At 42.2% G+C, this 22,872-nt stretch overlaps 1 protein-coding gene and 1 long non-coding RNA gene across 2 annotated transcripts; one reads left to right on the forward strand and one right to left on the reverse strand.

Moving 5' to 3' along the window:
- Positions 1-609: 609 nt before the first annotated feature.
- On the reverse strand, positions 610-5,577 carry LOC106588716 (uncharacterized). Its single transcript, XR_001324699.3, has 3 exons — positions 5,472-5,577; positions 1,191-1,465; positions 610-1,032 (listed from the first exon to the last, which is right to left on the reverse strand). It is a non-coding gene; the product is annotated as an uncharacterized LOC106588716 (long non-coding RNA).
- Positions 4,557-22,798, forward strand: LOC106588715 (transmembrane protein 106B). The gene is made up of 8 exons (XM_014177992.3): positions 4,557-4,682; positions 9,593-9,775; positions 16,801-16,864; positions 17,021-17,180; positions 17,506-17,646; positions 18,553-18,602; positions 22,239-22,292; positions 22,431-22,798. The coding sequence occupies exons 2-8, from the start codon at positions 9,601-9,603 to the stop codon at positions 22,549-22,551; spliced, it is 765 nt and encodes a 254-aa protein (XP_014033467.3). The 5' UTR covers positions 4,557-4,682; positions 9,593-9,600; the 3' UTR covers positions 22,552-22,798.
- Positions 22,799-22,872: the final 74 nt, after the last annotated feature.

Here is a 22,872-nt window from a genome sequence, read left to right on the forward strand (position 1 = left end):
AGTGGCAGAAACAAAACAACTGGGAGTGCAGCTAGAGAACTGCTTGTCATGGTCATCTCAAATAGCTAATCTATGTAAAAAAAAAATTAACTGCATGCACGATCCAGAAGGATAGGTACATTTTTACCAGTAAAAATTCTTAAGCAAATAATACTAGCATTCATTGAGAGTCAGATGAACTACTGTTCTGTGGTCTGGGGAAATGCATAAGCAAGTGAAATTAGGAGGCTACAGAGCAAAGCAGCAAGGATTGTTTTAAGGTGGAGATATGGTTCTTCTGTTTTAGTCATGCGCAATGCTCTTTGTTGGTCATCAATCAACAAGAGAATTGAAAAAAAACATGGTTATTTTATTTCATAATATAAATCATTTTAAAATGGCCAAACTCTATTCACAACGGTATTCAGTTGGTAAGAGACAGACATTCAGTAAATGCTAGGAATATATTGTCCAGACAGAAAAGACAAATAGGCAAAATAACATTTTGATTTAGAGCAATAAAGAAATTGAATAATTTAACTGAGCAAACCAGAAACCTTTCAATATATATACATTTAAACAATACTTTAAAACCATAGGAATGTTGTGGTGGACTATGATAGGTGAAGAATCAATCTATATTTTTAGACTGTTAGAGTATTTATCTGGTCAATATGTTAGTGTATTATGTCTGTTTGTAACAGCGTGTTATATGTGAAAATGTGATCGTATTAAAAATTGTATTTTAATGTTTAAGGACTCTTGGAAGATTATTCCAAATGAGAACTAAAAGAGATCCTAATAACATCTAAATCAAATCAGATGGGCAGAATGGTTACGCCCTGAGCCCCCATTGGTTACAGTGGCCTATGATAGAAATGGTACATCAATTAAGAATTAAAAGTGACTCCAACACACAAATGCTGCGTACACATTTTAAGAATGTAGTAAAACTAACTGCTTTCTTGGCAACCATGTGTTTTTTCGGTGCAGCCCGTTGTCCAGCCGTTTGTCCACTGATCTCCACGGATGATTGTCGGCATTTTGTATGCTCTGCAAAAACACATTCGCGTTTTTAGTGCACAATAAAAAAATATATCTTTTTTTTTATTTAACCTTTATTTAATTATCGATTTTATTACACAGTATGCCTACACATTGATAGGCTATATACATTTTTGTTTTAAGAAAATGCACTGAAACCAAAATACCTTTAGTTTTGGTGATCCTCTCAGCTCCGGCTCATTTTCAAGTCCTCTCGTGGTTACGGTCCTAACCCTGGAACGGGTAGCACCATAGAAAGAAGCTGGGTTGATGAAAACAATGTCCATTTCATCTCTTCTCTTCGGGCGCAATGTCATTTTTTGCAGGTGGGGGGGATGTTCACAACTACAGTAGCCGGGCTATAAGGAGTCTGTTGTCCTTATAATCGGGCTACAAGTGTTTGAAAACCTGTTTTCAAAATGTCACCAGCTGTCTGTCACTACTGTAAATAAAAACACAGCATATTGTTTACATTCTTTATTGTAACCACAATGTCACAAAAAATCTCTATCTACCTTTCCAATTACTTTTAGAGTTTGGGATTTACAAATGTGTGCTTTTCATGTCATTTTTCGTTAAATCCAGTTTGGATTTAAGTAAAACTTTTGAGTGATGCCTTTAGTGAGAGGTTTAATGCTCTAATATTTAATAAGATCTGCCCTCCAAATTCATATCTAAGGGGCATTTTTCGCGCCATTACTAGTTACATTGTTTTAGTTTGAACGTCCAGACTGGCACTAAGAACAGCGGGAACATTTCCCTAGTCAGCGCCGTTATTAGTGCAATGCCCCTTAAAGTGTTGCTCTGTGCTACCCAGTGGGGTGGGGTGGGGGTCCACCCCCCCTTCCTCATGGGCTAGGTCCGTCTTCTGTGCATGGCTCTGCGGCCCATCCCGTGCCCCCTGCCCTCGTGGCTTGAACCTCGCTCGCCCACCACTGTTTCATTGGATACAGCTGGAGAACTGCAAGGCAATCCCATTGTGCGCCACTCGGGAGCCATGACCAATATGACCAATAAATATTGTCCTGCTAATAACAGGGTTAATAATATATCTGTGAGAATATCCAAGGGACTTTTATATAATTCTAAATTAATAATAATAATCGCTTTGTTTAAAAAATTATATTTTGGGGATGATTTCATTTTCAAATAATGTAAAATGATCGATTTAAAAGGCCATTCTTAAACATGGGGTGAGACATTGTTACTAATTTGTAAATAAAGCCAGTGTCATTTAGAATGATTTATTTATGTTTTTAGAGGGAAAGAAAGCAAAAACCTACAGTCATCTCATGGGTCTCCCAGTTGAGGCCGGCACAGGTATTGATCCAGCATCTGTAGCAACACAGCTTGCACTGCTATGCAGTGTCTTAGACCGTTGTGCCACTCAGGCGCTGTACAACATGACTGGTCGGGAGTGGGCTACAGTACTACAGTAAGAGCCAAATAATCCTAACAAAATAAAATAATTAAAACCTTAGTGTAACAACAGTTTTAGTAAGTAATACTGAAGTCGTGCACAATTATCAGTTTCTACTTAGGTTTATGTCGCCCATTCATTATCAGGTTGAGACACAGTAGGACCCAAAAAGCATAATCAGTGCTCTAACTCCCCCTTGCGCTGGTCTGGAGCAATGAAGTAGTGACGCAGGGTACCGTATTAAACCGCAAATTACCTCTAAATCCCGCAGCATAATCGCAAAACTTTTAGTGGAGCAGGTGGAAAAGTTACTCATGTAATCTTTAAACTGGAATAAAGACCAAGGATTTACATTGACCAAGGACTCACTGTAGGCGTTGACCGAGGTGGTGATAATAATAATAATAATAATAATTTATGAATTTGTTTATTTTTGTGATTACAACTTTTCTGACCACTCCTCAGCTGACAGCTGACAGTTACATCGAAAAAGCAGTACATCAAGACGAAGCAGCTGCTTTACAAGTGGGATGCACTGTTGAGCGTTACATTCCGAGGGGTTCGTGCTGATTGTACGGAGATTGTGACAGACGGTTAAATGGCGTCCCTTGACAAGGCAAGAACAAGATGTCAGGAGAAGTGCAGTATTATCAGAAGGAGACGTATACTTGGAATGCAGAGGAGGAATGGAGGGAAAAAGAGAGGCAGGGGAGGTATAAGCGAGAGAGGCTGAGCTTGAGTTGGTTAAAAATGGCAGAAAAAAGGGAGATGGTTTGTTAAAGAAGAACGGTAGAAAGTGTAAGCAGAGTGATCTGAAGACAGAAGGAGAAATGGAAGTGAATGAGGGCTTAGTATCGGAGGTCGTAGGTTTGTTGAAGTTCTCAGAGCCCGAGGCTTGCACCGAAGGTCAGGATAAAGATGAATCTGTGACAGTAGGAGTGAAGTTTTTGGAAAAAGTGGACTCTTGCCTTTTGGCTGATTCATTTGTGGTTTCAGGGTGGGTGAAAACAGAGTTGGGTGCTGTGGAATCAGTGAGGGTAACCAGAAGTGTTTCTGCTGGTAAGAGGGAGCAGGCGCTCCATGTTAAACGAATGGGGGCAAGCAATGTGAATTGTTTTGATCTCAAGAAAAGACCGCCATTGAAGGAGTAATTACTGGGGTAGCTGTAAATGTGAAAGTTGACCAACTGAAGGGGAAGATTCCCGGTGTTTGTGATGCTCATCATTTGGTGCGATGCAGCCAGGGTGGCGTGAGTGGTGAAACAGTTGAGTCATTGTCTGTTCTTTTGAGTTTTGATGTTGAGTCTTTGCCTGACAAAGTGATATTAGGATATATAAGTTATCCCGTATGAGCTTTTGTGCCAATTACATTACATTGTTACAGGTGTCAAGCTTATGGGCATGTGACAGCGGAGTGTAGGAAGGATATTCCTAGGTGTGAGAAGTGTGCAGAAGGGCATGAGACATAAGGAATGGGTAGAATTTGGGAAAGTAGTGATATATGTTAATTGTAGGGGTGTCCATTGGGCTGGGGATCAGAAATGTCCGGAGCGAGAGAGACAGGTTGAGGTTTCCAGGGTTAGAGTAGTGCAGAAGTTGTCATATGCTGAGGCAGTGAAGAAAGTAGAGGAAGATGGGTCAAGGGGGAGGGATCCTGAGAGGAGTGGTGTGAGTAGTAGATCTGTACCAGTACAGAGGGATAGGCCAACAAGTGATATGTGTTTCAGTAAGATTGGATTTTTAGCCTTTGTAGCAATGGTTATCAACTGTACTGCAGGAATGGAACATAAGTTGCAGAAAATTGAGGTTGTGGTGGCAGCTGCAGAGAGGTATATGGGTGTGCAAGACTTGAGATCAGAAGAGTTGCAGTGTGTGTTAAGTGGTGGTGTCACATCCTTTCAGGTTGTTGGCCTGAAGTAGGATTAAGTAGATGTAAATATTGGAGTAGAGTAGTTTTATTTATAATTATTTCATTTTTATTTAAAAAAAAAAAAAAGTCAGAGTTGTGGTAGATTGTATTTTATTTCTTTTTTCAAACTAAGTATGCGGGAGTTGTACTCCAGTCTAGTAGGTGGCGGTAATGCAACATTTGTTGGATGCCAACCGCCGTTAAACCTCATCTAAGAAAAAGACAGTTGCGTCATCATCTGAAATGCACTGCGAGTGTCAGTTTGTTTGATAGATAAACAAGAACTACATAACCTTAAACGATTGCAAGGAAAAACATAACTCGTATTCTGGTAAGATGGACAATACTAATTTACCGTTATGAATAGCATGCAGTTAAATATATGTCGTGTCATTTAATTCCAGTGCAAATCAAACTGTTGCTGCTAATATCGTTACCTAACCTGCTAACGTTATCCTGTTGCTGCCATTTTCGCTATCTAGCTAACGTTAGCCAGCTTATTTTATGATAGTTTATTTACAAACCAGCTAGCTACTTTACAAACCAGTCGATAGTCAAATGACTCTTGCTAACCGAATGAGGACACGCAATTGAGCTTAATTGGCTAACGTTATTTAGCAATCACACGAATCTAGACTGCTGATGTCCTGAAAGAGCTGCAGAATCTGGATCCCTAAAAATCAGCTGGGCTAGACAATTTCGACCCTCTTCCTAAAATTATCCGCCGCCATTGTCGCGCGACCCCTATTAACGTAAACTCACTCACTTTTGTACATCGCCTTGGTCCGTAAAAAGTACCTTATTTTAGCGCCCAAAAAACCTAATACTTCCAGATCAACTGTAATGTCAATACCATTGTAGAGCACAATTTCTCCCCTTTCCAACAGAATTAATGCCGATACCTCCACGCTGCCCGTTTCTGCATGATTCAAGAAGGCAATAAGATCCGTCGGGTCTTTTTAAAAATGGCGGGTGGGGAAGCGAAACTAATGCGTGGTAGTGAGGAGAGATGTGTGTGGCAAAACTGCTTTTTTTCACTCGATCTGTCCAACTTATCACCTTATCGCCTCTAAAATGTAAATAAAACACTATAAAGAGTTTATATAATGTCATTACATACCTAGTTGAAGGTTTTTAGGGCGGTGCTAAAGTGATCTTCAGAAGTAAACATGATGATTGCAGTGATGACTCAAATGACTAGGTATCCCTTACCCCGTCAATGTCCATTTTTTTTGTTTTAAACGATGAGAGAAGTGCTACACCTGGTGGAGAGAGATTGTAAAACAGAAATAGTTGCTTTATGCGTGCTGTACATCGATGTAACGGAGGGTCAGTTTTTTTCAACTTTTCTCCAATACTATAGAGCCATTACCATGTCAACACTTGAATAGAAACATAGTTCACACCCCAGATCTTGAAGTCAACACAGTCGCTACAGTCCCATTAGTATTCCTTGCAGCCTCGTTTGAATGTTGCGGTTGCGCACATTTGTACGGAATGGGGTGAATTTACTTTACTAGTCTGTTCAACTTATCTTTCGTATCGTCTGAGATTCCTAAAGATTGGAAGGCGGCCGCGGTTATCCCCCTCTTCAAAGGGGGAGACACTCTAGACTCAGTGTTACAGACCTATATCTATCCTGCCCTGCCTTTCTAAAGTCTTCGAAAGCCAAGTGAACAAACAGATCATCGACCATCTCGAATCCCACCGTACCTTATCTGCTATGCAATCTGGTTTCAGAGCTGGTCAAGTCAAATCAATTTTTATTGGTCACATACACATGGTTAGCAGATGTTAATGCGAGTGTAGCGAAATGCTTGTGCTTCTAGTTCTGACCATGCAGTAATATCTAACAAGTAATCTAACCTAACAATTTCACAACTACCTTATACACACAAGTGTAAAGGAATGAATAAGAATATGTACATACAAATATATGAATGACTGATGGCCGAACGGCATAGACAAGATGCAGTAGATTGTATAGAGTACAGTATATACATATGAGATGAGTAATGTAGGGTATGTAAACATTATATAAAGTGGCTAGTGATACATTTATTACATCCATTTTTTTCCTTTATTAAAGTGGCTAGAGATGAGTCAGTATGTTGGCAGCAGCCACTTAATGTTAGTGATGGCTGTTTAACAGTCTGATGGCCTTGAGATAGAAGCTGTTTTTCAGTCTCTCGGTCCCAGCTTTGATGCACGTGTACTGACCTCGCCTTCTGGATGATAGCGGGGTGAACAGGCAGTGGCTCGGGTGGTTGTTGTCCTTGATGATCTTTTTGGCCTTCCTGTGACATCGGGTGCTGTAGGTGTCCTGAAGGGCAGGAAGTTTTCCCCCGGTGATGTGTTGTGCAGACCTCAATACCCTCTAGAGAGCCTTACGGTTGTGGGCGGAGCAGTTGCTGTACCAGGCGGTGATACAGCCCGACAGGATGCTCTCGATTGTGCATCTGTAAAAGTTTGTTTTTGGTGACAAGCCAAATTTCTTCAGCCTCCTGAGGGTGAAGAGGCGCTGCTGCGCCTTCTTCACCACGCTGTCTGTGTGGGTGGACCATTTCAGTTTTTTCGTGACGTGTACGCAGAGGAACTTAACTTTCCACATTCTCCACTACTGTCCCGTCGATGTAGATAGGGGGCTGCTCCCTCTGCTGTTTCCTGAAGTCCACGATCATCTCCTTTGTTTTGTTGACATTGAGGGAGGTTATTTTCCTGACACCACACTCCGAGGGCCCTCACCTCCTCCCTGTAGGCCGTCTCGTCGTTGTTGGTATTCAAGCTTATCACTGTAGTGTCGTCTGCAAACTTGATGATTGAGTTGGAGGCGTGCATGGCCACGCAGTCATGGGTGAACAGGGAGTACAGGAGAGGGCTGAGAACGCACCCTTGTGGGGCCCCAGTGTTGAGGATCAGCGGGGTGGCGATGTTGTTACCTACCCTCACCACCTGGGGGCGGCCCGTCAGGAAGTCCAGGACCCAGTTGCACAGGGCGGGGTCAAGACCCAGGGTCTCAAGCTTAATGACGAGTTTGGGGGGTACTATGGTGTTAAATGCTGAGCTGTAGTCGATGAACAGCATTCTTACATAGGTATTCCTCTTGTCCAGATGGGTTAGGGCAGTGTGATTGCGACTGCGTCGTCTGTGGACCTATTGGGGCAGTAAGCAAATTGGAGTGGGTCTAGGGTGTAAGGTAGAGTGGAGGTGATATGGTCCTTGACTAGTCTCTCAAAGCACTTCATGATGATGGAAGTGAGTGCTACAGGGCGATAATCATTTAGCTCAGTTACCTTTGTTTTCTTGGGAACAGGAACAATGGTGGCCCTCTTGAAGCATGTGGGAACAGCAGACTGGGATAAGGATTGATTGAATATGTCCGTAAACACACCAGCCAGCTGGTCTGCGCATGCTCTGAGGACGCGGCTGGGGAAGCCGTCTGGGCCGGCAGCCTTGCGAGGGTTAACACGTTTAAATGTTTTACTCACGTTGGCTGCAGTGAAGGAGAGCCTGCAGGTTTTGGGAGCAGGCCGTGGCACTGTATTGTCCTCAAAGCGAGCAAAGAAGTTGTTTTCTCCAGCACTGCTCTAACAAGCAACCAGTAAGAAAATGTAGGGGACGATGGCCCTCACTTATTAAACGAAAAATGTATTAACATTTGTGGGACTTACAGTGCATTGTGAAAGTATTCATCCCTCTTGGTGTTTTTCCTTTTTTGTTGCATTACATCCTGTAATTTAAATTGATTTTTATTTGGATTTCATGTAATGGACATACACAAAATAGTACAAATTATTGAAGTGAAATGAAAAAAAGTACTTGTTTAAAACAGAAAAGTGGTGCGTGCATATGTATTCACCCCTTTTGCTATGAAGCCTCTAAATAAGATCTGGTGCAACCAATTACCTTCAGAAGTCTCATAATTAGTTAAATTAAGTCCACCTGTGTGCAATCTGTCACATGATCTCAGTGTATATATACACCTTTTCTGAAAGGCCTCAGAGTCTGCAACACCCCTAAGCAAGGGACACCACCAAGCAAGCAACACCATGAAGACCAAGGAGCTCTCCAAACAGGTCAGGGACAAAGTTGTGAAGAAGTACAGATCAGGGTTGGGTTATAAAAAAATATCCAAAACTTTGAACATCCCACGGAGCACCATTTTAAATCCATTATTTTTAAAAATGGTAAGAATATGGCACCACAGAAAACCTGCCAAGAGAGGGCCGCCCACCAAAACTCGCGGACCAGGCAAGGAGGGCATTAATCAGAGGCGCAACAACGAGATGTTTGGTGTTTGCCAAAAGGCAAGTGGGAGACTCCCCAAAAATATGGAAGAAGGTGCTCTGGTCAGATGAGGCTAAAATTGAGCTTTTTGGCCATCAAGGAAAACGCTGTGTCTGGCGCAAACCCAACACCTCTCATCAGCCCGAGAACACCATCACCATGTTTTTCATCGGCAGGGACTTGGAAACTGATCAGAATTGAAGGAATGATGGATGACGCTAAATACAGGGAAATGCTTGAGAGAAACCTGGTTCTGTCTTCCAGAGATTTTAGACTGGGACGGAGGTTCACCTTCCAGCAGGACAATGACCCTAAGCATACTGCTAAAGCAATACTCGAGTGGTTTAAGGGGAAACATTTAAATGTCTTGGAATGGCCTAGTCAAAGCCCAGACATCAATCCAATTGAGAATCTGTGGTATGACTTAAATATTGCTGTACACCAGCGGAACCCATCCAACTTGAAGGAGCTGGAGCAGTTTTGCCTTGAATGGGCAAAAATCCCAGTGGCTAGATGTGCCAAGCTTGTAGAGACACCCCAAGAGACTTGCTGCTGTAATTGCTGCAAAAGGTAGCTCTACAAAGTATTGACTTTGGGGGGGTGAATAGTTATGCACGCTCAAGTAGTTTTTTTTGTCTTATTTGTTGTTTGTTTCACAAAAAATATTTAGTATCTTTAAAGTGGTAGGCATGTTATGTAAATCAAATGATACAAACCCCCACAAAAATCTATTTTAATTCCAGGTTGTAAGGCAACAAAATAGGAAAAATGCCAGGGGGGTGAATACTTTTGCAAGCTGCTGTAGTTCTCCCATCAAGGTACTCTTGAAGAAAACAGAAGGATAAATGTCATTATTTAAAATGCCTTGATTGTCTTAGCATTCCAATATAAATATATATATTTTTTTAACTTGTCAAATCCCAACAAGTAACCTTTGACTCCCTCCTCCTCCAGGTGTGACCATGGGGAAGGCCTTCTCCCTCCTGTCCAAGCAGGCATGCTACGATGACCCCCTGACCACCACACAGGACGATGATGGGAAGAGAGAGGACATGTCCCAGTTCCCCTACGTAGAGTTCACAGGCCGGGACAGCGTCACATGTCCCAGCTGCCAGGGCACTGGGAGGATACCTAGAGGTGAGCACCACACACACACACACGCGCGCGCACGCATACTTATGTAGAGTTCACTGGCAGGGACAGCGTCACATGTCCCAGCTGTCATGGTACAGGCAGGATACCTAGAGGTAAACAGGAGGAGTAGAGTACTACTAGCCTGGTCTCAGATAACTTAGTTAAGCTGCTATACCATTTGAATGAATATGACTCGGTAAGAGTTTTTATCAGCTCAGGATCATAGTCAGACGGCAGTTGAAGTGCTGATGTGTATGGAAAACCACGTGGGTGCTCTCTTGTGGATAATGAATAGTGTGACTCCAACTCACTCTGTGGGCTTGAGGGAATGAGACCAATGACTGAATTTGGCATATGAAGGACACATGCTATGCCCGTAGACTATAATCAAAGCTGTGTTTGTAGTTTATGATTTTATCCCCAGAGCCTGGTGTATTTCCCCTTTGAGGGATAATAATGTACTATAATGATTAGTGATGTGAATCTCTCCTTTCAAGCCTGATTCGATACCAATCTATCCATTTGATTGACTATTTTACAATTTAATGAAACAAATCTTATGGAGAATAAACTATTTCTAAGAGTTTTTCCGCAAGGCGGCGGCATAGGTGTCAATAGCGTTGGAGGAGAAGTTCTGAGGGCCAGCACCAATCCACAACTAGGAACACCACGTTTGAACACGCACTAATGCATGCACAGATTCTGACACATGAACACAAACATGCATGCACAGGCAGTCAAATAATAACCCCTGTTTTTCATGGGAAAAACACTGCAGCTGTGCAGTCACTCCTTCATGGCTCTGACAAATAACCAGACTATTTTCCTTGATTTTTCCCTAGGCCACACAGTAGTCTTAGTTTTGGCACACAAAACCGAAAAGTATTTGAATTCTGGAACTAGATGTTCATACACTTGTTTGATGACGTTACATCATGTCATCACACCCACCAGTGGTGAGAGCCTGCTCTAGTTGTTTTTCCCATCCTCTGTGCCCAAGTTGGTTTTAGGTGGTGCTACTTCACAGCTCTGTTTGCTTCCCTGAAGCACATGTATTTGGAACCAGGATAGCACTGTGAGAGCTTTTGCTGAGAAAGTGACTTACCACTATTGTTTGAGCCTCCTAACATAATTATAAAGTTTTTAAATATATATTTGCCTTTTCATCCTATTTTTCGAATATCTGTGGAATTATCGTCCAAAATCGGTAAAATACCATATTGGCCAATGAAATCGGTGAAATGATTTATCGGTCAGGCTCTAGCTATGACACAGCCAGTTAATATAGCACAGTTTTGGATTTCACCCGTCTCAAAAGCGAATGGTTTTGACCGTTTGACCGTAGGCCTACAGTGCAACTCGCCAAATTGATTGTTGTTCAACCTGTTCATGTAAAAATGACCAAATGCACTGATAGTTTAAATCGAAACTACAGTACCAGTCAAAAGTTTGGACACACCTACAAATGTTACTTTATTTTTACTATTTTCTACATTGTAGAATAATAGTGAAGACATCAGAACTATAAAATGACACATATGGAATCATGCAGTTGAGTAACCAAAAAAGTAGTGATGCAACGAAATGACATTTTTTGGCTGATACCAATAGCCAATATTTTCCTTGCCAAAAACCCTGATACCGATAACCGGTTAAATAGTTAACACACACACACATGGTCGCAGCGGTCTAAGGCACTGCATCTCAGTGCAAGAGGCATCACTACAGTCCCTGGTTCGAATCCAGGCTGTATCGCATCCGGCCGTGTTTGGGAGTCCCATAGGGCGGCACACAATTGGCCCAGCGTCGTCCAGGTTTGGCCGGGGTAGGCCGTCATTGTAAATAAGAATTTGTTCTTAACTGACTTGCCTAGTTAAATAAAGGTTACACACACACAAACACCGCACTGACCAAGAAGTTATTTTGTTGGTATTTACGTATGTCCCCATTACCAGTAAAACATAATCAAAACGTATTTCTTTCACTTACTTGCTGTGCTGTTTCATTGTTCATTTTTTTTCAGTCGTTTCATTCTCAACCAGGATTTCTATGGAACGCCTTTTGAGTCTTTGCGTGTCAAAAAATATACTATTTAACACTATTTTATGTGTCAAATAACACTATTTGACGTGTCAATTAAGCTTGTTGACCAATCAGTACCTGAATATGACTGCACCTCACTAATTTAACGTAGTTATTACACATTGATTACGCTATCACTCCTATTTCATGTCACAACGATTCATCGATACATATGCTATGATGCTAGTAAAGTTGTCTCACGCACCTACGGTGCTGGTCATAAAAAAAAATAAGCTATCTAGCTCATGGATGCAAACAAACAATGTTCTTCCCCAACAACATAGCAAAACGACAATCTGTTTCAGTAGCTATAGTTAGCTAGCTAACTATATAGCTAGGTGTCATCTAAAATAACCCTAATTCATAAGACACTTCATATTTGATTAATGGTGGTCAGACCCATCTATGTGATGCTAGCCACAATGAGGATTAGCCACAACAGCGGACTTTGCGGGTAGCCTTCAAAATAAAGGTATGACTTAATTCTACTATTTGTATTAATTTGCATCACTGTCAATGACATACTTTTTTTGAAGGCAAACCACAAATTCCACTAGTGTGCCTAATCCTTATTGTGGCTAGCTTCACAACACGTAACTCGGTCCTGTCGAAGCCTCACTAGCCAGATGAAGCTAGCTGGCTGCTTATAACATTTTCATGAACTGAAGTTCAATTTCAATAGGTGAACAAGTGGCTGCCTAGCTAATATTCCTAAATCATTGCTAAGAATAATGAAAATGACTGCAGTTTCTACTGGTTATTGTTTTCAGGCTGGTTGTATTGGTGCTTGCTAGGTACCAAGCTAAAGTTAGCTAGCCCAGAAGTTGTGGTTGACCAAATTATTACATTTACATTTAAGTCATTTAGCAGACGCTCTTATCCAGAGCGACTTACAAATTGGTGCATTCACCTTATAATATCCAGTGGAACAACCACTTTACAATAGTGCATCTAAATCTTTTAGGGGGGGGGGGGGGGGGGGTTAGAAGGATTACTTTATCCTATCCTAGGTATTCCTAGGTATTCCTTCCTTAAAGAGGTGGGGTTTCAGGTGTCTTCAGGTGTCTCCGGAAGGTGGTGATTGACTCCGCTGTCCTGGCGTCGTGAGGGAGCTTGTTCCACCATAGGGGTGCCAGAGCAGCGAACAGTTTTGACTGGGCTGAGCGGGAACTGTGCTTCCTCAGAGGTAGGGGGGCCAGCAGGCCAGAGGTGGATGAGCGCAGTGCCCTCGTTTGGGTGTAGGGACTGATCAGAGCCTGAAGGTACGGAGGTGCCGTTCCCCTCACGGCTCCGTAGGCAAGCACCATGGTCTTGTAGCGGATTCGAGCTTCAACTGGAAGCCAGTGGAGAGAGTGGAGGAGCGGGGTGACGTGAGAGAACTTGGGAAGGCTGCCGCTTTCTGGATGAGTTGTAGGGGTTTAATGGCACAGGCAGGGAGCCCAGCCAACAGCGAGTTGCAGTAATCCAGACGGGAGATGACAAGTGCCTGGATTAGGACCTGCGCCGCTTCCTGTGTGAGGCAGGGTCGTGAGGGTCACCTCACGACCCTCATGAGGGTCATCTCCTTGATGTTAGTGGAGAACGACAGGGTGTTGTCCAGGGTCACGCCAAGGTTCTTAGCACTCTGGGAGGAGGACACAATGGAGTTGTCAACCGTGATGGCGAGATCATGGAACGGGCAGTCCTTCCCCGGGAGGAAAAGCAGCTCCGTCATGCCGAGGTTCAGCTTGAGGTGGTGATCCGTCATCCACACTGATATGTCTGCCAGACATGCAGAGATGCGATTCGCCACCTGGTTATCAGAAGGGGGAAAGGAGAAGATTAATTGTGTGTCGTCTGCATAGCAATGATAGGAGATTACTTTATTACTATAGCGGTATTGGAAACACATCGTTCGTGGCCGGTGTTTACTTGTTTGCAGACTTTTTTGTTCAGATTTGACAGTGCTACTGTATCTTTTCTGACCTGCAAAGACCCAATCGGCATTCAATAACGTAAACTCACCCCATTCCGTACAAATGTGCGCAACCGCGACATTCAAACCAGGCTGCAAGGAATACTAATGGGACTGTAGCGACTGTGTTGACTTCAAGATCTGGGGTGTGAACTATGTTTCTATTCAAGTGTTGACATGGTAATGGCTCTATAGTATTGGAGAAAAGTTGAAAAAAACTGACCCTCCGTTACATCGATGTACAGCACGCATAAAGCAACTATTTCTGTCTTACAATCTCTCTCCACCAGGTGTAGCACTTCTCTCATCGTTTAAAAACAAGAAATGAACAGTGACAGGGGTAAGGGAGGGATACCTAGTCATTTTTTGCGTCATCACTGCATGCGATCATGACTCTCAAAGCCGCTGTTTACTTCTGAAGATCACTTTAGCACCGCCCTAAAAACCTGACTCAAATTTGACACAAACCTTCAAATAGGTATGTAATGGCACATTATATGAACTCTTTATAGTGTTTTATTTACATTTTAGAGGCGATAAGTTGGACAGATCGTGTGGAAAAAGACGTTTTCACACACGACATCTGTCCTTCTCACTATCACGCATTAGTTTTGCTTCCCCACCCGCCATTTTTAAAAAGACCCGACGAGCTCATTGCCTTGTTGAATTATGCAGAAACTGGCAGCGTGGAGCTCATGTCATAGATTTTGTTGGAAAGGGGAGGAATTGTGCTTTACAATGGTATTGACATTACAGTTGATTTGGAAGTATTACGTTTTTGTAGCGCTAAAATAAGGTCAATTGTACGGACCAAGGCGATGTACAAAAGTGAGTGAGTTTACATTACTATGTATGTCGTGAAGCCAATAGCAGTGACGCTATTACTGTGTAACTCCGGTAGGGCAACATTTGAAAAATAGCGCACTTGGTAGTGTGTACCGGTGCTCGACCAGTCGGCGAAAGCCAACATCACCCACGACAGAGAACGGTTGATTATCAAGGGAAATTGATTCCATTATCTTGGCTTTAATGGATTTCGCCTTTTGAGTTGTCTCGCTGAAACTTTCTTACTCTTTCATATGACTGCTCGACCAATATATCGTGCATCCCTAAAAAAAACATGTAAAAAAAATAGTTTCTTCAAAGTAGCCACCCATTGCCTTGATGACAGCTTTACACCCTCTTGGAATTCTCTCAACCAGCTTCATGAGGAATGCTTTTCTGACAGTCTTGAAGGAGTTCCCACATATGCTGAGCACTTGTTGGCTGCTTTTCCTTCACTCTGCAGTCCAACTCATCCCAAACCAGCTCAGTTGGGTTGAGCTCAGGTGATTGTGGAGGCCAGTCATCTGATGCAGCACTCCATCACTCTCCTTGGTCAAATAGCCCTTACACAGCCTGGAGGTGTGTTTTGGGTCATTGTCCTGTTGAAAAACAAATGATAGTCCCACTAAGTGCAAACCAGGCGTATTGCTGTGGTAGCCATGCTGGTTAAGTGTGCCTTGAATTCTAAATAAATCACTGACAGTGTCACCAGCAAAGCACCCCCACATGATCACACCCCTCCTCCTTCACGGTGGGAACCACACATGCACAGATCATCCGTTTACCTACTCTGCATCTCACAAAGACAAGGTGGTTGGTACCAAAAATCTCAAATTTGGACTCATCAGACCAAAGGACACATTTCCACTGGTCTAATGTCCATTGCTCATGTTTCTTGGCCCAAGCAAGTCTCTTATTCTTATTGGTGTCCTTTAGTAGTGGTTTCTTTGCAGCAATAGCGCTTGATGGTTTTTGCAACTGTACTTTCAAAGTTCTTGAAATTTTCCGTATTGACTGACCTTCAAGTCTTAAAGTAATGATGGACTGTCATTTCTCTTTGCTTATTTGAGCTGTTTTTGACAAAATATAGACTTAGTCCTATTTGGTAAAATACCATCTGCTGAATACCACCCCTACCTTGTTACAACGCATTAAGAAGGAAATAAATTCCACAAATATATTTTTAAGGCACACCTGTTAATTGAAATGCATTCCAGGTGACTACCACATGCAGTTGGTTGAGAGAATGCCAAGAGTGTGCAAAGCTGTCATCAAGGCAAAGTGTGGCTACTTTGAAGAATCAGAACTATAAATATATTTTGATTTGTTTAACACTTTTTTTGGTTGCTACATGATTCCATATGTGTTATTTCATAGTTTTGATGTCTTCACTATTATTCTACAATGTAGAAAATAGTAAAAATAAAGAAAAACCCTTGAATGAGTAGGGTTGTCAACTTTTGACTGGTACAGTATATCTTATGGTGAACCTGGCAATTGAAAAGCCCTAATTAGCATTACATTTACATTTAAGTAATTTAGCAGACGCTCTTATCCAGAGCGACTTACAAATTAAAATGTTCAATCAGCAAGATGTGAGTTGTGTCCACTCCGGTAGCCTTCACTCTGCCGGTAAAACACAATACAGCGCATTTGTTAACAATTACCCAAATTACATTTGTCACCTAACTAATACAGCTTATGATTTGACATTGCGAAAGCCATTTTACAATTGTTTATGTGCTGAAGGTGCCACGCAGATATACAATTATTAGATCAGGGATAGGCTCTCGTTGCCTTGAGTTGCGGCGCTCTGTGTGCACAGTTGTTATCTGACTTGGAGATCAATGATAGGCTGCTGAAGGAGAGGAAGCATCATTTCAGTCACAAGATTTAGAGCTATTTTTGGATGGGGGGCATAGAATTACAAATACATTTTAAAAAACATTAGTGAACCGGCGGTCTGCAATTAAAAAAATATATATTATATTCTGACCGATTCATGCCATATTTGGATCTGTTTGGGCTCCCGCGAATCGATGCACTCATATCTTAAACAGTTGAACCAGGGACTGATGCCTGTTGGTGAATCGTTACATTCCTAGTATTGCTGTAATGTTGTAGTTATGTCAGATGATTAGTTTAAATATTTCCTTGCATTACACAGGCCAAGAGAACCAGCTGGTGGCATTGATTCCATACAGTGACCAGAGACTCAGGCCCAGGAGAACGTAAGTGGAATGTTGTTGTTGGGTTGGTAGCTATAGGCTAAACGTCACAATAATGTTTTCCCATGTGACTGCAACTTTGCAAGTAACTATTCCTTTCTTGCAATATTCTTTTGTATCCTGCTACTTCTGACCCTGCCTTTTGGCTCTCTTTCACAGGAAGCTGTATGTGACGGCCTCAGTGGCTGTGTGTCTGCTGCTGTCCAGCCTGGCTGTTTTCTTCCTATTCCCTCGTACCATAGACGTCTCTTACGGGGGCGTGAAGTCTGTCTTCGTCACCTACGATGAGGATAAGCGGATTGTCTATCTCAACGTGACAGTGAGCCTCTCTCCTCTGTTCTAACCACACCATGATGATTTGGATCAAGTAGGACAGTCACAGGAGGAGACTGCTTTTCCTTATCAATTCCTTCAAATATTCTTTACTCCAAAGGTTGCCCATGTTCGGGCAGATGAGTTGGGTCACAAATGTAGTGGGATTCTAGGTATCCTGCCATCCCTGGCGATTGAGCCCTTGAGCAAGGCACCTAACTCCTAAACTGCACCAGGGTTGCTGCACTGGCTAACTCTGGTTTCCTGTGTGTTTGTGTGAAAAGATGAATTGCTGTGATCATAAAATTACAAAATATTCTTCTTCATTCCAGAACACTCTGAACATCACCAATAACAACTACTACAGTGTAGAGGTGTCTAACATCACAGCCCAGGTCCAGTTCTTCAACACGGTGATCGGGAAGTCCCGCATCAATAACAGCACCGTTATCAGTCCTCTGGGCTTGCAGCAGGTACACAACTCTGTAATAACACGGTAACAACTCTGCAATAACCAGGGGGGAGTACAGCGTCCAGGCAAAATATATGGCGGGGGTACATGAGCCGATCACAATAATTGTAACAAAATGTCAAGACAATTGTAGGCTATTACACCAGTTTTTATCATTACTGCATGTCAGCGGCATGAAAACAGGTGCCGCAAAATGTGATGTGGTTTCACGAGAAAACTGACATTTTGCCAAGGCAGAGATCTGTGGCCATCACCGAGACACGCGCAGGCAGCAGTGGACGCATACATTTTGGCCTAAATGTCATTACACTGTAACAGATGACTCTTTCCATTCACCACTGTTTGGAGGCTGGTAATATGTTGCCAGTGGATGAATGTGGGCGGGTAGCTAGTATAGGAGCACTTTGAAGGGATTTTGACAATCGGATGAAAACGTGACTGGTTGTGTTTATGCTACAGTAATAGGTAATACATTTTACAAGTTAAATGACATCTTTACGACGAGGCACACGGAGATCCTATTCAATTAATAAGGATTCTATATGTAATTCTATGATTAGGCCCTTAAAATTCTACTTTCACCACTGGTAATAACACTAACTGCACTGTAATAGTGTGGTTATTACACAACGATGACTGGTAATAACACACTAACTGCACTGTAGTGTGGTTATTACACAACGATCATTATTGGACGTGCAGCAGAAACTCCAGTTTCACTAAATTCAAGATTCAACAACCCCTAGCTGTTTTTTGTTTTTTTTGTACTAGATTCAGACACCTCTTCCTTGTCCTGTATCCCTTGTCACAGTGAGGATTTCAGGTCAATTTCCTATTTTGGTTCTTGGAGCACTCTTTCCCCATGTCACCTTTTTGATCATAACCCTGTGTGTTGTGTTGTTCCCAGGTTGACTACATGGTTCCCACCATTATAGCAGATGAGATGAGCTACATGTAGTAAGTACAGCACATTACAGCACTAGTATAATGATAACACTGGGAGCCTAATGGTCGATGTTGTTTAAAATAAATCCTATGGGAGTACAGATTGCAGTGTGGAGTCCTCTTTCAGTTCTTGCTTAACCTCGTCCCCAGGCTCATTTGTTACCGCATATAGAGCCTGGAAACCACATGACACTAAAGTGGGACTTGAAAGGGGCACATGCTAAAGGTTGGGGAGGGACAGAGAGCCTGTCATAGCTGGATTAGTTGGGACTTTCAAAAATATGCAATAAATTGCAATGTTGGATCACACCGACCCATATTATTTTTTTGGAAGCCCAATTGATTCTGATCTTCGCAATATAACGTTTATGTGAAGACGTATTTTTAGATCAAGGGTATTCAACCAGGGGTCCGCGGAGATACTGCAGAGGGTCCATGAAACATTTTTAAATATTATTTTTGTATGCATGTATCGCTAGCAACCGATTATTTTTTTTTATTTTTTATTATTACGTACCTACAATAGAAAAGAGGATAATATATTCTGATGTCAACTTTATTACGTAAACTTCATATATTGAGCCAGTTACACTCAATGGAATATCTGACATACAGTTGAAGTCGGAAGTTTACGTTCACTTAGGTTGGAGTCATTAAAACTTTATTTTCAACCACTCCACAAATTTCTTGTTAACAAACTATAGTTCTGGCAAGTCGGTTAGGACATCAACTTTGTGCATGACACAAGTAATTTTTCCAGCAATTGTTTACAGAGAGATTATTTCACTTATAATTCACTGTATCACAATTCCAGTTGGTCAAAAGTTTACATACACTAAGTTGACTGTGCCTTTAAACAGCTTGGAAATTTCCAGAAAATTATGTCATGGCATTAGAAGCTTCTGATAAGCAAAAAAAAATGTTTCACTTTTATTTAACCAGGTAGGCTAGTTGAGAACAAGTTTTCATTTACAACTGCGACCTGGCCAAGATAAAGCAAAGCAGTGCGTCACAAACAACAACAGAGTTACACATGGAATAAACAAATTTGCAGTCAATAATACAATAGAAAAGGTCAATATACAGCGTGTGAAAATAAGGGAGGTAAGTCAATAAATAGGCCATAGTGGCGAAATAATTACAATATAGCAATTAAACACTGGAGTGATAGATGTGCAGAAGATGAGTGTGCAAGTAGAGATACTGGGGTGCAAAGGAGCAAAAATAAATAACACTATGGGGGATGAGGTAGTTGGATGGGCTTTTACAGATGGGCTATGTGCAGTGATCTGTGAGCTGCTTTGACAGCTGGTGTTTATAGTTAGTGAGGGAGATATGAGTCTCCAGCTTCAGTGATTTTTGCGTTTCGTTCCAGTCATTGGTAGCAGAGAACTGGAAAGAAAGGCGGCCAAAGGAGGAATTGGCTTTGGAGGTGAACAATGAGATACACCTGCTGGAGCTCGTGCTATGGGTGGGTGCTGCAATGGTGACCAGTGAGCTGAGATAAGGTGGGGTTTTACCTAGCAAAGACTTATAGATGACCTGAAGCCAGTGGTTTGATGACGAATATGAAGCTAGGGCCAGCCAACAAGAGCATACAGGTCGCAGTGGTGGGTAGTATATGGGGCTTTGGTGACAAAACGGATGGCACAGTGATGGGACTGCATCCAATTTGCTGAGTAGAGTGTTGGAGGCTATTTTGTAAATGACATCGCCGAAGTCAAGGATCGGTAGGATAGTCAGTTTTACTAGGGTATGTTTGGCAGCATGAGTGAAGGAGGCTTTGTTGCGAAATAGGAAGCCTATTCTAGATTTAATTTTGGACATCATTTGAGTCAATTGGAGGTGTACCTCAGGATGTATTTCAAGGCCTACCTTCAAACTCAGTGCCTCTTTGCTTGACATCATTGGAAAATCAAAAGAAATCAGGCAAGACCTCAAAGAAATTGTAGACCTCCACAAGTTTGGTTCATCCTTGGGAGCAATTTCCAAACGCCTGAAGGTACCATGTTCATTTGTACAAACAATAGTACGCAAGTATAAACACCATGGAATCACGCAGGTGTCATACCGCTCAGGAAGGAGACGCTTTCTGTCTCCTAGAGATGAACATACTTTTGTGCGAAAAGTGCAAATCAATCCCAGAACAACAGCAAAGGACCTTGTGAAGATGCTGGAGGAAACAAATACAAAATTATGTATATCCACAGTAAAACGAGTCCTATATCGACATAACCTGAAAGGCCGCTCAGCAAGGAAGAAGCCACTGCTCCAAAACCGCCATTTAAAAAAGCCAGACTACGGTTTGCAACTGCACATGGGGACATATATATATATATATTTACTTTTTAATATCCTCTGGTCTGATTAAACAAACACAGAACTGTTTGGCCATAATGACCATCGTTATGTTTGGAGGAAAAAGGGGGAGGCTTGCAAGCCGAAGAACACCATCCCAACCGTGAAGCACAGGGGTGGCAGTATCCTGTTGTGGGGGTGCTTTGCACCAGGAGGGACTGGTGCACTTCACAAAATAGATGGCGTCATGAGGAGGAAAATGATGTGGATACATTGAAGCAACATTTCAAGACATCAGTCAGGAAGTTAAAGCTTGGTCGCAAATGGGTCTTCCAAATGGACAATGACCCCAAGCATACTTCCAGAGTTGTGGCAAAATGGCTTAAGGACAACAAAGTCAAGGTATTGGAGTGGCCATCACAAAGCCCTGACCTCAATCCTATAGAAAATGTGTGGGCAGAACTGAAAAAGTGCGTGCGAGCAAGGAGGCCTACGAACCTGACTCAGTTACAGCAGCTATGTCAGGCGGAATGGGCCAAAATTCACCCAACTTATTGTGGAAGGCTACCCAAAACGTTTGACTCAACTTAAACAGTTTAAAGGCAACGCCACCAATACTAATTGAGTGTATGTAAACTTCTGACCCACTGGGAATGTGATGAAAGAAATAAAAGCTGAAATAAATAATTCTCTCCTATTATTTTCACATTCTTAAAATAAAGTGGTGATCCTAACTGACCTAAGAAAGGGATTTTTTTTTAACTAGGAATAAATGTCAGGAATGGTGAAACTGAGTTTAAATGTATTTGGCTAAGGTGTATGTAAACTTCTGACTTCAACTGTAGGCTTTAAAAAAGCACCTGTGAAAAGTGCTGCCGGTAAGCTTTTTTGACTTGGACATACATTTTTGCAACACATGGCTAACCTTTGTTTTAAACAGCTGCTCTTAGTGAACATGTGTTTGCAGTATCTTTTCTACCTAATAGACAGAGTTTACACTTCCTCTTCCAATTATAATGTGGGCAAGTCAAAATACATTTTTGGGTTCACCAGTTTTCCTGGGAGGGGGTCCCTGGGCAAGAAAAGGTTGAAGACCCCTGTCTTAAATTCATACTTTCCGATTTCCCGAACTTACTTCATTTCTTGTTTAGCCTTTCACTTGCGCTGCTCCTGCTATGAAATCCACAACAGTTATGCTGATGGACTGAAAGATCAGCAAATAGGCTCCATTCAAGTCCCTTTCTGAAACTCTGTGAAACCAGACTGTTTGACAGAGAACAAGATTTTTTTTTTTTTCTTATCACATGAAACAGCCAATCTGACTGAAGCATCTGTTCTTCTATTTCCCAGTGATTACTGCACCCTACAGACCATAAAGGTGCACAACATTGTGGTTATGATGCAGTAAGTACTCTGGCTGCACATCTCTCTTTAAATATTCACACAGGACCACAGAAGCCTGGTTCCCATTCTCCCATGTAATACTTGTTAATGCACTTGTAATACTTGTCGATAATATATATTGAATAATCCTGTTTCCAGGGTGACGGTGACCACAGTGTACTTTGGCCACATGGAGCAGGTCACTCAGGAGATGTACCAGTATGTAGACTGTGGAGGTAACACCACCACTGTGAGGGGAGGCGCAGCCCAAGGTGTCTAATGCCCCAATACCTCCAGAGTAACTCCCATACTTGCCCCCGTGCCCTACCTGAGCCCGGTCCTGGTGAGGGTCCTTGGATGCTAGTCTTTCATCAGGGATCTAGGAAACCTGCCAAATCTGGAGAGCTACTGTGTGTGTAGGCTTTTGTTCCAGCCCTTCTCTAACACAGCTGATCAGTTGGATATAGAATGTTAGACCAGGGATAAACGTGTCCACCCAGTAGCTCTCCAGGAGGAAGGTTAGCCACCCCAGCCGAAGATGGTACACTTTCTCCTTCCTCTTCACCATCCATCTACTGATGAAGACCCCACTGTCATGCAT

Source organism: Salmo salar, chromosome 27 (genome assembly GCF_965601325.2).
Source record: "Salmo salar chromosome 27, fSalSal1, whole genome shotgun sequence".
Classification (NCBI taxonomy): domain Eukaryota; kingdom Metazoa; phylum Chordata; class Actinopteri; order Salmoniformes; family Salmonidae; genus Salmo; species Salmo salar.